This window comes from Cherax quadricarinatus, chromosome 42 (genome assembly GCF_038502225.1).
Source record: "Cherax quadricarinatus isolate ZL_2023a chromosome 42, ASM3850222v1, whole genome shotgun sequence".
In the NCBI taxonomy this organism is placed as follows: Eukaryota; Metazoa; Arthropoda; class Malacostraca; order Decapoda; family Parastacidae; genus Cherax; species Cherax quadricarinatus.
The window spans coordinates 6,910,196-6,924,487 of record NC_091333.1 but is presented as its reverse complement, the minus strand read 5'-3'; the positions used below and the strand labels follow the sequence as shown (position 1 = coordinate 6,924,487).

Sequence of the window (14,292 nt, the reverse complement as noted above, 5' to 3'; positions counted from 1 at the left end):
ATAATAATGAATATACTTATTCAAATAATCAGAAATATGCTTGTATATCCATTAAGTTCGGTGTATACATATAAATATGTATTAATCGCTGTATGTGTACACATACAAACACACTGATGTATGGCCTGAGGGAGGTGTTGAAGGGTAGGTACTGCTGAGGTAGGTGAAGTTGAGAGAGTATACCTAATTTCACCGACAGTAGGTGAACCAGGGGTATGTGTATACCACTCACCTTGCATATTATAGGGGAGTGCATCCCGTAGCTGCACTCTGGTCCACTCGCTGTGTAGTTTGAGTGTATTTCCGTCCACTCTGCCCTGTCAAGTAGCGGTTTGAAGCGTCTAATGTCGAAGCTGCCGTCGGAGTAGCGGTGTTGGTAGCGCTGAGGTAGATCACCGGCGCGTCTACCTGCTGGGGGTACAATTTGGATTCTCCGCTGCGTAAGTCCCCGGCGGTGGCGCCCTTGGGATTACGCGACTATGGTACACACGTCCCAGGAGTAGTCTGAGGTCTCTCTCGTAGGCTTAGAGAGCGGGGAACGGGCCGAAAACCAAGACCGTGGAGCGTGTATGCTGGACGGTAGCACGGCGCGCACAGGTCCGCCATGTTGGTGCTGGTGACGGCGGTGGGTTGTCGGGCGGTCCTGTTCGCTCGGGGAGTTCCGATTGGTGGTGTGGGCGTGTGTGGGCGGGGCGAGGCATCACCGACACACGCACGCACCAGAGCATCGCCGCGCTGCCAACCCGCCTCGCAGCGTGGAAAAACCGAGCGAATGGTCGGTGGTGTGCGCGCGAGGTCGGTGTGTGTCGGTGTGGTGCTTGTGTAGAGCGGTGCAGCGCACAGACGTGCTGTGTTCGGTGTTGATGGCGTGCCTCGCCTCCCACGCCTCGTACGGTGTATAGCGAGTGTGTTTTGCGCTCCTCCCACGCCCTCCACGCTCGGGTGTATTTGTGTTGTGACGAGGTGTAGCGGGGGTGTTAGTGTGTGTGTGTGTGTGGGGGGGGGCACCCCATCTCTCTGTGGCACTGAGTGCCGCTCAGGTTGGAGGTGAGGGCCCAGCATGGTCCCCTGTCCAACATGTTAAGCCAACAAAACACTCCAACCACCAACATGAACGCGCTAGGCACTGTGTACGCCACCAAGCGCAGACGACGCAACGGCAAGAGGTAAGACTGGCGTCCCTTGGAGGTGGACGTAAATAACGTATAAAATAACGACGTGGTGGAATAAAAACCCATTTTCATTATAGTACATTATATTACATTTTCATTATACTACATTACATTGCATTTGCGTCTGTATTTCCGTCCCCTGTGGGTGTCCAGCCCATCCGCCGACGTCCTTTTACACCTAGATGGCATCCTCTATCCATCTCATAAACGATATACAACACCGGCATTCCCGTCATCCCTATCCACACGTGCCCGGGCGAGGGATAGGTGACACAAGCCTATCCCTCTGATTACTTCCCTGACCTTCTCTAAGTACCTTCTAAATAGGGGAAAAGTGGCCACCTATCCAGGTACTATCCTCACCTCTCCATCTTCCAACTCTCGTTTAATTAGCGGACGGAGGTTCGAGCCTCTATCCCTCCTTGTAATGTATGTAATCCACACGGTTTTAGCGGTCCACGGAAAAAAATAAATATCTTCATTATTCACGGGAAAGCGCTAAACCCACGGGAGTCACAACAGAGCTGGGGAAATAGGAGATAATCAGGTTTGATGCGAGGAAAGGGGTGGGATGTCCAGGAGGCCACGGAGTCATCATGCGATAGCGCAGTACTGGTTAGCTGGTCGTTGGGGGTCGTACGACTGCACGGATCGCCTTACCAGTCATTGCCAGGAGTCGTTGCAGGTCGTGTCATCACCCTTCTCATCAATTGAACTCTTACCAGTGGTCGTTATAATTTATCTAAACGCCCACGTCACCTTAACGACCCTTATCAGTGGTCGTTATAACTTATATAATCACCCACGTCACTTTAACGACCCTTATCAGTGGTCGTTATAATTGATCTAAACGCCCACGTCACCTTAACGACCCTTATCAGTGGTCGTTATAATTTATATAAACGCCCACGTTACCTTAACGACCTTTATCAGTGGTCGTTATAATTTATATAATTGTCCACGTCACTTTAACGACCCTTATCAGTGGTCGTTATAATTTATATAAACGCCCACGTTACCTTAGCGTCCCTTATCAGTGGTCGTTATAATTTATGTAATCACCCACGTCACCTTAACGACCCTTATCAGTGGTCGTTAGAATTTATATAATTGCCCACGTCACCTTAACGACCCTTATCAGTGGTCGTTATAATTTATATAATAGCCCACGTCACCTTAGTGCCCCTTATCAGTGGTCGTTATAGTTTATATAAACGCCCACGTCACCTTTACGACCCTTGTCAGTGGTCGTTATAATTTATATAATAGCCCACGTCACCTTAGTGCCCCTTATCAGTGGTCGTTATAATTTATATAATAGCCCACGTCACCTTAGTGCCCCTTATCAGTGGTCGTTATAATTTATATAAACGTCCACGTCACCTTAACGACCCTTATCAGTGGTCATAATTTATATAAACGCCCACGTCACCTTTACGACCCTTATCAGTGGTCGTTATAATTTATATAAACGCCCACGTCACCTTAACGACCCTTATCAGTGGTCGTTATAATTTATATAAACGCCCAACGACCCTTATCAGTGGTCGTTATAATTTATATAAACGCCCACGTCACCTTAACGACCCTTATCAGTGGTCGTTATAATTTATATAAACGCCCACGTCACCTTAACGACCCTTATCAGTGGTCGTTATAATTTATATAAACGCCCACGTCACCTTAACGACCCTTATCAGTGGTCGTTATAATTTATATAAACGCCCACGTCACTTTAAAGACCCTTATCAGTGGAATAAGAATGATTTAAATGATCCAGAAAACCGTGAAGTTGAAGGGACTGATTACCCGAAACTCATTCTCTTCTTCCACCATTCATCTCTCTACAGGACTGAGGAAGCCAAATGTAGCACAAGTGTCTCATTCTTCAACAAGAATGAGAAACTTGCTGTGTTTGTTTTCTCCCTCTCAGCTCCGGGCCAAACGTTTCTCCCTCTCAGCTCCGGGCCAAACGTTTCTCCCTCTCAGCTCCGGGCCAAACGTTTTTCCACAGCAAAGATACCCAGGTGTTGCACTCGTGGGTGAGTCATCTGTTTGTCGAGTGTCAAAGCCATCTTTGTAGTAAAACCCAGTGGGGGGCCGCTGGAAGTCACTATACTGGAAGAGCACTACGGCAGGCCTACTGGCCTATGCTTGGCTAGTATTGTCGGTACAATTTTTTTTTTTTGGGGGGGGAATCTTCATTTTTAGCACGTTTTGCCACCCAGAAATTTCATCAGTTATAATGCAATGTACAACGACAAGAGTTCGGGGTAATCAGTCCCACAGCCCCGCAGAACTGGACACAAAAAACACAGAAGATTCTCTGTATTGTTCCGAGGATGAACAAAAATACACAATACTGTGACTGAAACAATACACACTTGACCACACGTAGGAGAGCGAAACGTGTGACTGGTTAATGGTTCAAATGGGACCGAAACGTTGTCGTAAGTTCCATCCTCCTGAATACGGGTCATCCTGAGGGACTGACTGCTTTATCTTCCACTGTCTTCCAATATCGTGTCTCTAGCGGGACTGATAAAGTGTTAGGTAAATGAACACACATTTAACTAATGTGACATTTTATTGTGGCAACGTTTCGCTCTCCAGGAGTTATGTAACGGCTTGACGAAGCTCCTGGAGAGCGAAATGTTGCCACAATAAAATGTCGCATTTTCTCGGTATTTCGACCATTGTAACAGATAAAGCCACTGGATGGCGTGGCGTCTTTATAAATAAAACCACCTAGGTGTTGCACATGTGTCTGTGTGCCGTGTATCAGGAGGCTGGAGTGACACCTGCACTCTGGTTGACACTCGCGCTGACGGCCGGCGCTGTAGCGTGCGCCGCGAGTGTAAATCATTATAAAATCTCTTTCATTATCAAGCATAAAATTTCGTACAACATCTACTTACGCATCGCGCGCGTGTAGCGGGGGTCGCGCGTCACTCACGGAGGCGTGTACTTCCGCTTGGGACTTAAGATGCTGAGTTAGGGTGAGAGATTGGGAAAGTGTCACTGATATCCTTCTCTCCCCCCGCGGCACCCCGCTGGCTCTTGCCGTTGTGACACCACCACTACACCCCTCGCTAGCCCGCCGTAACTGACGCATGCTGCGGCGCCGTCACCCGCGGCGGGGTTTCCGTGAGGCTGGCAGACGATCGGCTGAATGACCAGTGGATGCTGCGGGGGGCGCTAAGATGACCTCTCGCTGCTGGCGTGACAGCACAGTTACCTGCGGCCGTTCGTGCTCGCATGCGGCCCACTCCTGCACGCACAAGTTGCCGCACGCAACATCCACACCCCCACCCCGCACACTCACACACACGCACGTCTAAGGGTCCAAGAGGGCAGTGGAACAGCTACAACCACTTCAAGTCACACTCCACTTCTCCCCTTCAAACCATTAATTGTCATCGGAATTTCATCGCCGTAGAAATCGTCATCTGCCTCTGACTTGCATCTGATCAGGCAGCATCACCAGCCATCTTCAGACAGCATCACCAGCCATCTTCAGACAGCATCACCAGCCATCTTCAGACAGCATCACCAGCCATCTTCAGGCAGCATCACCAGCCATCTTCAGGCAGCATCACCAGCCATCTTCAGGCAGCATCACCAGCCATCTTCAGGCAGCATCACCAGCCATCTTCAGGCAGCATCACCAGCCATTTTCAGGCAGCATCATCAACCATCTTCATACAGCATCACCCAGTATCTTCATAAGGCAGCATCACCATCTTAGGAAGGCAGAATCACCAAGTATCTTCTGAAGGCAGCATCACCAAACATCATTTCCCGGCAGCACCAAGCATCATCTGCAGCGAGCATTACTATGGTTCAGTTGTTAAAGTCACCAGTGTTTCAATTGTTCCCCTCTCAAAGCAAGCCATGAGTACCCTTCTCAGAGCAAGATATGAGTATCCCCTCTCAGAGCAAGTTATGAGTATTCCCTCTCAAAGCAAGCCACAAGTATCCCTCTCAAAGCAAGCAGCTGTATGTGAGGGGGTCCCACCTGCAGTTCTAAGAATGGCCCTCCTGCTGTTCTATATCCGGCCAGAGAATACGCCAGTTAGGATCCCCTGTAGTTAGGATGTTAGAGTGAATAACGCACACACGCACACACGCACACACACACACACGCACACACACACACACACACACACACACACACACACACACACACACACACACACACACACACACACATTCCCAAGGAGCCGTAACTTAAAAAAAACCATACCACCGGCGGGATTGAACCCGTGGTATGGTTTGTTTGCAATCGTGTCATTACGATTTCGTGAGTCGAGCCGTAACTCTTACGATTTGAATAATAATAATAATAATAATAATAATATCAATAAAAGAGAAAAATCCTGTCAATTTGACAGAGGATTTGACCGACAATGGAAAATTTGCCAGTCTGCTGAAGTCTGCAATTTCCGAGATTATATTCGCACTGGCTATAGACTCTGCTGGTTTGCTTGATCAACTCTGCGTCTTGTTGGATCAACTCTGCGTCTTGTTGGATCAACTCTGCGTCTTGTTGGATCAACTCTGCGTCTTGCTGGATCAATTCGGAGTCTTGTTGGATCATCTCTGCGTCTTGTTTGATCAACTCTGCGCCTTGTTGCATCAACTCTGCGTCTTCTTCCATCAATTCTGCGTCTTGTTTGATCAACTCTGCGTTTTCTTGGATTAATTCCTGTAAAACATTTTAACCCTGTTTTTTTAAACCAAGGGGTTTTATACCAAAGTTCATTATAAACTCTGTTTTACAACCTTAGGTTTTAAACGTAAAATGTAAAATTTAAAACTTAAATCTTGTGGTTTAAAAACTCTGATATTTTAGGGCGAAATTTAAGATCTTGGGTTTTAAAACGATTGCTTTGAAAATTCGGGATTTAAGAACCATGGTTTTAAATTCTCTTGTTTTAAAAACTATGGTTTTAAATTTTGGGTTTTTAAAATCATGGTTTTGAATTCTCGGGTTTTAAAAACAATGGTTTTGAAAATTAGTTTTTAAGGAAAAAATCCCACTGGTTTGAAACCTTGAGTTATAAAACATTGGTTTTTAAACCATGGGCCTAAAAATATTTTTAAAACTTGGTTTTTAAAACCGTGAGCTGAAAAAATAATGCGTTTTATGAGAATGGATTTCCTAGGATTTTTTCCCGTGAAGATTTACCCTTTAAAGCGTCCTACTAGAAATCCTAATCCAGAAATCCTAATTCCGAAATCCTTATCCAGTAATCCTAATTCAGAAATCCTAACCCAGAAATCCTAATTCAGAAATCCTAATCCAGAAATCCTAATCCAGAAATATAAATTCAGAAATCCTAAAAAATAAATCCTAATCCAGAAATCCTAATCCAGAAATCCTATTCCAGAAATCCTAATCCAGAAATCCTATTCCAGAAATTCTAATTCGAAAATCCTAATCCAGAAATCCTAATCCAGAAATCCTAATCCAGAAATCCTATTCCAGAAATCCTATTCCAGAAATCCTATTCCAGAAATCCTATTCCAGAAATCCTATTCCAGAAATCCTATTCCAGAAATCCTATTCCAGAAATTCTAATTCGGAAATCCTAATCCAGAAATCCTAATCCAGAAATCCTAATCCAGATATATTAATCCAGAAATCCTAATTTAGAAATCCTTTTATAGAAATAATAAGCCAGAAAACCTAGAAATCCTAAGTATTTTGTAGAAAGTTTTAAACAAAGTTGAATATTTTGTAGAAAGTTTTAAACAAAGTTGAATATTTTGTAGAAAGTTCGATGTTTCAGGACTTATTTTGAAAAGTTTAAAATGCAGACATAACTTGAATACAAAAATGGCATCTCTTACAGTAAGTTTTAAATACAGGATCGTATTTTAAAGTTAGTTTTAAATAGAGGACCGTATTTTAAAGTTAGTTTTAAATAGAGGACCGTATTTTAAAGTTAGTTTTAAATACAGGATCGTATTTTAAAGTTAGTTTTAAATACAGGATCGTATTTTAAAGTTAGTTTTAAATAGAGGATCGTATTTTAAAGTTAGTTTTAAATAGAGGACCGTATTTTAAAGTTAGTTTTAAATAGAGGACCGTATTTTAAAGTTAGTTTTAAATAGAGGACCGTATTTTAAAGTTAGTTTTAAATAGAGGACCGTATTTTAAAGTTAGTTTTAAATAGAGGACCGTATTTTAAAGTTTGTTTTAAATAGAGGACCGTATTTTAAAGTTAGTTTTAAATAGAGGACCGTATTTTAAAGTTAGTTTTAAATAGAGGACCGTATTTTAAAGTTTGTTTTAAATAGAGGACCGTATTTTAAAGTTTGTTTTAAATAGAGGACCGTATTTTAAAGTTAGTTTTAAATAGAGGACCGTATTTTAAAGTTAGTTTTAAAAAGAGGATCGTAGTTTAAAGTTAGTTTTAAATAGAGGATCGTATTTTAAAGTTAGTTTTAAAAAGAGGATCGTAGTTTAAAGTTAGTTTTAAAAAGAGGATCGTAGTTTAAAGTTAGTTTTAAATAGAGGATCGTATTTTAAAGTTAGTTTTTAATAGACTATCGTATTTTCCGAAAAAAAAATTAGTTCCATTCAACCTTGTCTTGTCAAAATTTACATGTGAAACGTATCTGCATAAATTATAAATAAAAAAATAATAGTAATGATAATAATAATATTATTATTATTATTATTATTATTATTATTATTATTATTATTATTATTCAAGTAGAAATGCTGAATCAGTAAGGTTTATTCAGCGCCTCTGGAATGAGAGGTACGATTCAATGAAGGAAAAATGGCCCCAATTACCTGAATCAAGAGCCCTTCACCTATATCAAGGAGCAATGACTGTAAAGAAACGCGTTACTTAATATTTTTATAATATATATATATATATATATATATATATATATATATATATATATATATATATATATATATATATATATATATATATATAAAAGACAATCGCGGTGATAAACAGTGAAATTTCAAGGGTTTTTGTAATTTCTCGCATCAAGGAACAGTAAATATAACAGGACAAGACTTCTGAGACCGAGATATGAACCTCACATACGTGTATGAATCTCACATACATGTGAGATTCATACACGTATGAGAGATATGAACCTCACATACATGTATGAATCTCACATACATGTATGAACCCACTCCTGGGGAATGTTGTGTAGTGTTTAGGCAGGTAACATGTCAAGAAAAATACTAGATTGACTTGTCTGGCGAAGGGAAGTTTGTCAACACACTTTATAATCTTTATAAGTTCTGTTCATTGTAAGTGAATCCAGTTTACACAACCCTGAACTTATATTCATAATACGATGCTGGATTCGATTATATATGGCTCAGTCATGTACATGCTAGAGACCAACTCTCTCGGCCTGTCGAAAATCAATTGAGTGGTAACAAATCTATCACGTGGATAAGCAGAGCATAACATTTATGATGCTGTAATCTTAGTTCAAGGATTTTTTTTAGGTTTAACCGTAATAAACTCTATTGCGTTTTTGCAAGGAATATATATATATATATATATATATATATATATATATATATATATATATATATATATATATATATATATATATATATATATATATATATATATATATATATATTTAAATGTGTGTGTGTGTATTGTTATTATTTTCTTGAAGATTTGCAATAAAACGGTTATTTTTTGCAATAAATTTGCGCTGAAATTATTATTATTATTATTAGTGTGTGTGTGTGTGTGTGTGTGTGTGTGTGAGTGTGTACACTAAGCCTGTTGGGAATTAAATTAGCACTAACAAACAAAAAGAAGAAAAAGAAGAGGAAGAAGAGAGCTCTAATTCCTTGGATGAAGAGCCTTTCAAGTCTCTATCCTGACTAAAAGTCTAAAGAATAATTTCTCGTAAGATATCGGTAATAAAGATTTCTTCTTCTTCTTCTTCTTATTATTATTATTATTATTATGATTATTATTATTAAATAGAACTTCTCAATTTTTAATTGATATATTTATATACATACAAAAAATGAAATACATTTTGTTTTGAGTTTCAGACGACGGATCGAATTTTTATCGAATCTGAGTAAAAAATTTTATCCTGGTTGATTGTGATAATAAAGATGATTATTATGTGCAAGATTATTATAACAGCAAAGACGTGTTTGTTTTGAATTATTGAAGCTGGCTGAGTACTCTCTCTCTCTCTCTCTCTCTCTCTCTCTCTCTCTCTCTCTCTCTCTCTCTTTCTATCTCGTTCTTTGTCTTTACTTTATCTATTCTTGTATATTGTATAGCTTCGAGAGACTGAATGTGGGTGGTGTGGGTGATGTGGGTGGTGTGGGTGATGTGGGTGGTGTGGGTGGTGTGGGTGGTGTGGGTGGTGTGGGTGGTGTGGGTGGTGTGGGTGGTGTGGGTGGTGTGGGTGATGTGGGTGGTGTGGGTGGTGTGGGTGGTGTGGGTGGTGTGGGTGGTGTGGGTGGTGTACGTAGTGTGGAGGAGCCTTGTATAATACCTTCCTTAAATAAACATTATAATAGCCGATAATAATAATAATAATAATAATAATAATAATAATAATAAAATAATAATATTAATAATAATAATAATATTTATTATATTCATAACAGAAATATTTTTCATTTATTACTACTATTAGTTTTTATTATTATTATTATTATTATTATTATTATTATTATTATTAGTAGTAGTAGTAGTAGTAGTAGTAGTATTTAATCTTTAAGACATTACGTCATCTGTTCACCATCAATCAGGTAAAACTCTTCAATTAGCAAGAACTCATTTAAAATTAAGTCCTTTCTAAAATTTTCTCCTATACGTTTAAATATATATATATATATATATATATATATATATATATATATATATATATATATATATATATATATATATATATATATATATATATATATATATTTCATTCATGTTAATGTAAAAATTAATAATTTTGCACCAAAAACCTTAGAAAACTTACCTAACCTTATTATAGCAAGCGCAATTTAATTTTTCCTAATCCAACTAAATATATTTTAGATAAGTTTACAATAATTAATAATAAACGAAAACAATTAAATATATATATATATATATATATATATATATATATATATATATATATATATATATATATATATATATATATATATATATATATTATATATATTTTGAGGAATATTTTGAGGAATTGTTAAATGTTGATGAAGATAGGGAAGCTGTGATTTCGTGTATAGGGCAAGGAGGAATAACATCTTGTAGGAGTGAGGAAGAGCCAGTTGTGAGTGTGGGGGAAGTTCGTGAGGCAGTAGGTAAAATGAAAGGGGGTAAGGCAGCCGGGATTGATGGGATAAAGATAGAAATGTTAAAAGCAGGTGGGGATATAGTTTTGGAGTGGTTGGTGCAATTATTTAATAAATGTATGGAAGAGGGTAAGGTACCTAGGGATTGGCAGAGAGCATGCATAGTTCCTTTGTATAAAGGCAAAGGGGATAAAAGAGAGTGCAAAAATTATAGGGGGATAAGTCTGTTGAGTGTACCTGGTAAAGTGTATGGTAGAGTTATAATTGAAAGAATTAAGAGTAAGACGGAGAATAGGATAGCAGATGAACAAGGAGGCTTTAGGAAAGGTAGGGGGTGTGTGGACCAGGTGTTTACAGTGAAACATATAAGTGAACAGTATTTAGATAAGGCTAAAGAGGTCTTTGTGGCATTTATGGATTTGGAAAAGGCGTATGACAGGGTGGATAGGGGGGCAATGTGGCAGATGTTGCAAGTGTATGGTGTAGGAGGTAGGTTACTGAAAGCAGTGAAGAGTTTTTACGAGGATAGTGAGGCTCAAGTTAGAGTATGTAGAAAAGAGGGAAATTTTTTCCCAGTAAAAGTAGGCCTTAGACAAGGATGTGTGATGTCACCGTGGTTGTTTAATATATTTATAGATGGGGTTGTAAGAGAAGTAAATGCGAGGGTCTTGGCAAGAGGCGTGGAGTTAAAAGATAAAGAATCACACACAGGGTGGGAGTTGTCACAGCTGCTCTTTGCTGATGACACTGTGCTCTTGGGAGATTCTGAAGAGAAGCTGCAGAGATTGGTGGATGAATTTGGTAGGGTGTGCAAAAGAAGAAAATTAAAGGTGAATACAGGAAAGAGTAAGGTTATGAGGATAACAAAAAGATTAGGTGATGAAAGATTGAATATCAGATTGGAGGGAGAGAGTATGGAGGAGGTGAACGTATTCAGATATTTGGGAGTGGACGTGTCAGCGGATGGGTCTATGAAAGATGAGGTGAATCATAGAATTGATGAGGGAAAAAGAGTGAGTGGTGCACTTAGGAGTCTGTGGAGACAGAGAACTTTGTCCTTGGAGGCAAAGAGGGGAATGTATGAGAGTATAGTTTTACCAACGCTCTTATATGGGTGTGAAGCATGGGTGATGAATGTTGCAGCGAGGAGAAGGCTGGAGGCAGTGGAGATGTCATGTCTGAGGGCAATGTGTGGTGTGAATATAATGCAGAGAATTCGTAGTTTGGAAGTTAGGAGGAGGTGCGGGATTACCAAAACTGTTGTCCAGAGGGCTGAGGAAGGGTTGTTGAGGTGGTTCGGACATGTAGAGAGAATGGAGCGAAACAGAATAACTTCAAGAGTGTATCAGTCTGTAGTGGAAGGAAGGCGGGGTAGGGGTCGGCCTAGGAAGGGTTGGAGGGAGGGGGTAAAGGAGGTTTTGTGTGCGAGGGGCTTGGACTTCCAGCAGGCATGCGTGAGCGTGTTTGATAGGAGTGAATGGAGACAAATGGTTTTTAATACTTGACGTGCTGTTGGAGTGTGAGCAAAGTAACATTTATGAAGGGATTCAGGGAAACCGGCAGGCCGGACTTGAGTCCTGGAGATGGGAAGTACAGTGCCTGCACTCTGAAGGAGGGGTGTTAATGTTGCAGTTTAAAAACTGTAGTGTAAAGCACCCTTCTGGCAAGACAGTGATGGAGTGAATGATGGTGAAAGTTTTTCTTTTTCGGGCCACCCTGCCTTGGTGGGAATCGGCCAGTGTGATAATAAAAAAAAATAAATAAATAATATATATACATATATATATATATATATATATATATATAAATATATATATATATATATATATATATAATATATATATATATATATCGTTAGGTTCAGAATGATTTTTGAGAAATTATTGCGCACACAAATTTTCGCTTCCCTTACTCGGCAAGAAGAGTGTTGCTATTTAAGCCAAAACCGCAGTTTATCACTGCTAAAAAAGGACTTATTCATGGTTAGGCGATATATATATATATAAATATAAATATATATATATATATATATATATATATATATATATATATATATATATATATATATATATGCAAAACAACCACTGTGAAAGAGTAGAGAACTTCCAATCGCTTTCGTGACTACTCACATTGTCATAGTTCCTTGTCAATGTGAGTAGTCACGAAAGCGCTTGGAATTTCTCTACTCTTTCACAGTGGTTGTTCTGCATATTTTAAAATCACCTGTTTACTGTGATCTTGTTGCATATATATATATATATATATATATATATATATATATATATATATATATATATATATATTTATATATATAATATATATATATACATGTATATATAATATAGGGAGGTACCACCACTGGAACTGTGCTGGAGACCTTCATCCTCAGAGAAAAGAATAAACTTGCTTCAGGGAAAACTCAAGGTTCTCCTTGAAGCTGTTTGAATATTGTTTTCTCCTACCATCCCCTATATTTTATATTCTGTGGATCCTTTATTTAAAGACAAAATACACTGACAAAAATACAATAGAGAGAGCAACATAGATAACAACTCAGAGCTACATCTCGAATACTTCGTCCAGCTCCCCGGCGGTGGGCCGCGTGTCCAGAATACTGCAGGAATTTTTCCTCTGGATCGCAAGACTGAGTCTCTGAAAGAGGAAGCTGGTCGTCCCGTGATCCTTGGTTTCTATGATAAGTTTTTCACTCAGCTCTTTTAGGAACTTTAAAGCACCCTTCCCCTATGCTCCGAGGGTCTCCGACCCTATTGGGATGAAGTTATAGCAAGGGGGAAGGCCTTCACATTTGCGGGTCTTCTGGGTCTCCCTGAAGCTGGCAGCTCCACCCCATTCAGTTAAGGAATATGTCACGTAGGTGTCTGCCATTGTGGCTGCACAGGTGCAGTCCCAGGCAATGTGCTTTCCATCCGTCCAGGGTAACATAGTGGCTCCACCAGGACGCTTTCGACTTCCGTCAGACCTCTGCACTTGGGGTTCCCGTTGATCTGGGCAACTGGCTGTGGCGAGGCTTCTCTTTATGATGTCGTTGACCTCCTCATGTCTAGCATGCTTCCCTTCTGATGTGTGACACACGAGACCATGAAGTCCGAATTAATCAGCCGTCGCCCTGCCGCAAATACACCTACGTTCAGTGACTATGGGGAGGTTAGGCGAAGAGCAACACCAAAATATAAACACGGTTCGACTCCCCATCCACCTTTCTGTTTGTTCATTGAGAATCATACTTTACGACTTGAACTGCGTCCACAAACTGACTTTGAGAGAGGTGAGGACAGTGGGGTTACAGACAGTGGCCACTCACACAGAGAGGACAAGGAGATTTATCGAACCTCTTCTTAAAGCTATGTATATGTGTGTGTGTGATGATTAACTATATAAATTCAGCTAGGATTGAACAACTGCAAGTTAGAATTGAAAAAAGACGTAAATTAGAACTGGAGAACTGTAAGGTTAGAAGTGAACAATTACAAGTTAGAACTGACTTATTGTAACGTGGATTTGTGTAGCTCAGAATTTGCTACTGTGCTTTTAGTTAGATTTGTGTTCATCACTGTAAAGTTTATGCTATCAATGTTGATGATTTATTTTGACCAGTCCTGGAGAGATGAGTCATTTTATGAGTTTTCTATTGAATTTTATTTTATATAATAATAATAATAATAATAATAATAATAATAATAATAATAATAATAATTATTATTATTATTGTTATTATTTTATCATTAAATGAGGTTATTTACACAATACTGAAATAAAAATTACTTACAGGAAACT

The 14,292-nt window shown here is 39.5% G+C and overlaps 1 protein-coding gene across 1 annotated transcript in view; it reads left to right on the top strand.

Moving 5' to 3' along the window:
• Positions 1-803: 803 nt before the first annotated feature.
• Positions 804-14,292, top strand: part of ss (spineless) — a 422,971-nt gene continuing 409,482 nt past the window's right edge. Inside the window, 1 exon segment of the mRNA XM_070093151.1 lies at positions 804-1,166. Coding sequence (XP_069949252.1) covers positions 1,078-1,166 — 89 coding nt within the window. The 5' untranslated portion in view covers positions 804-1,077.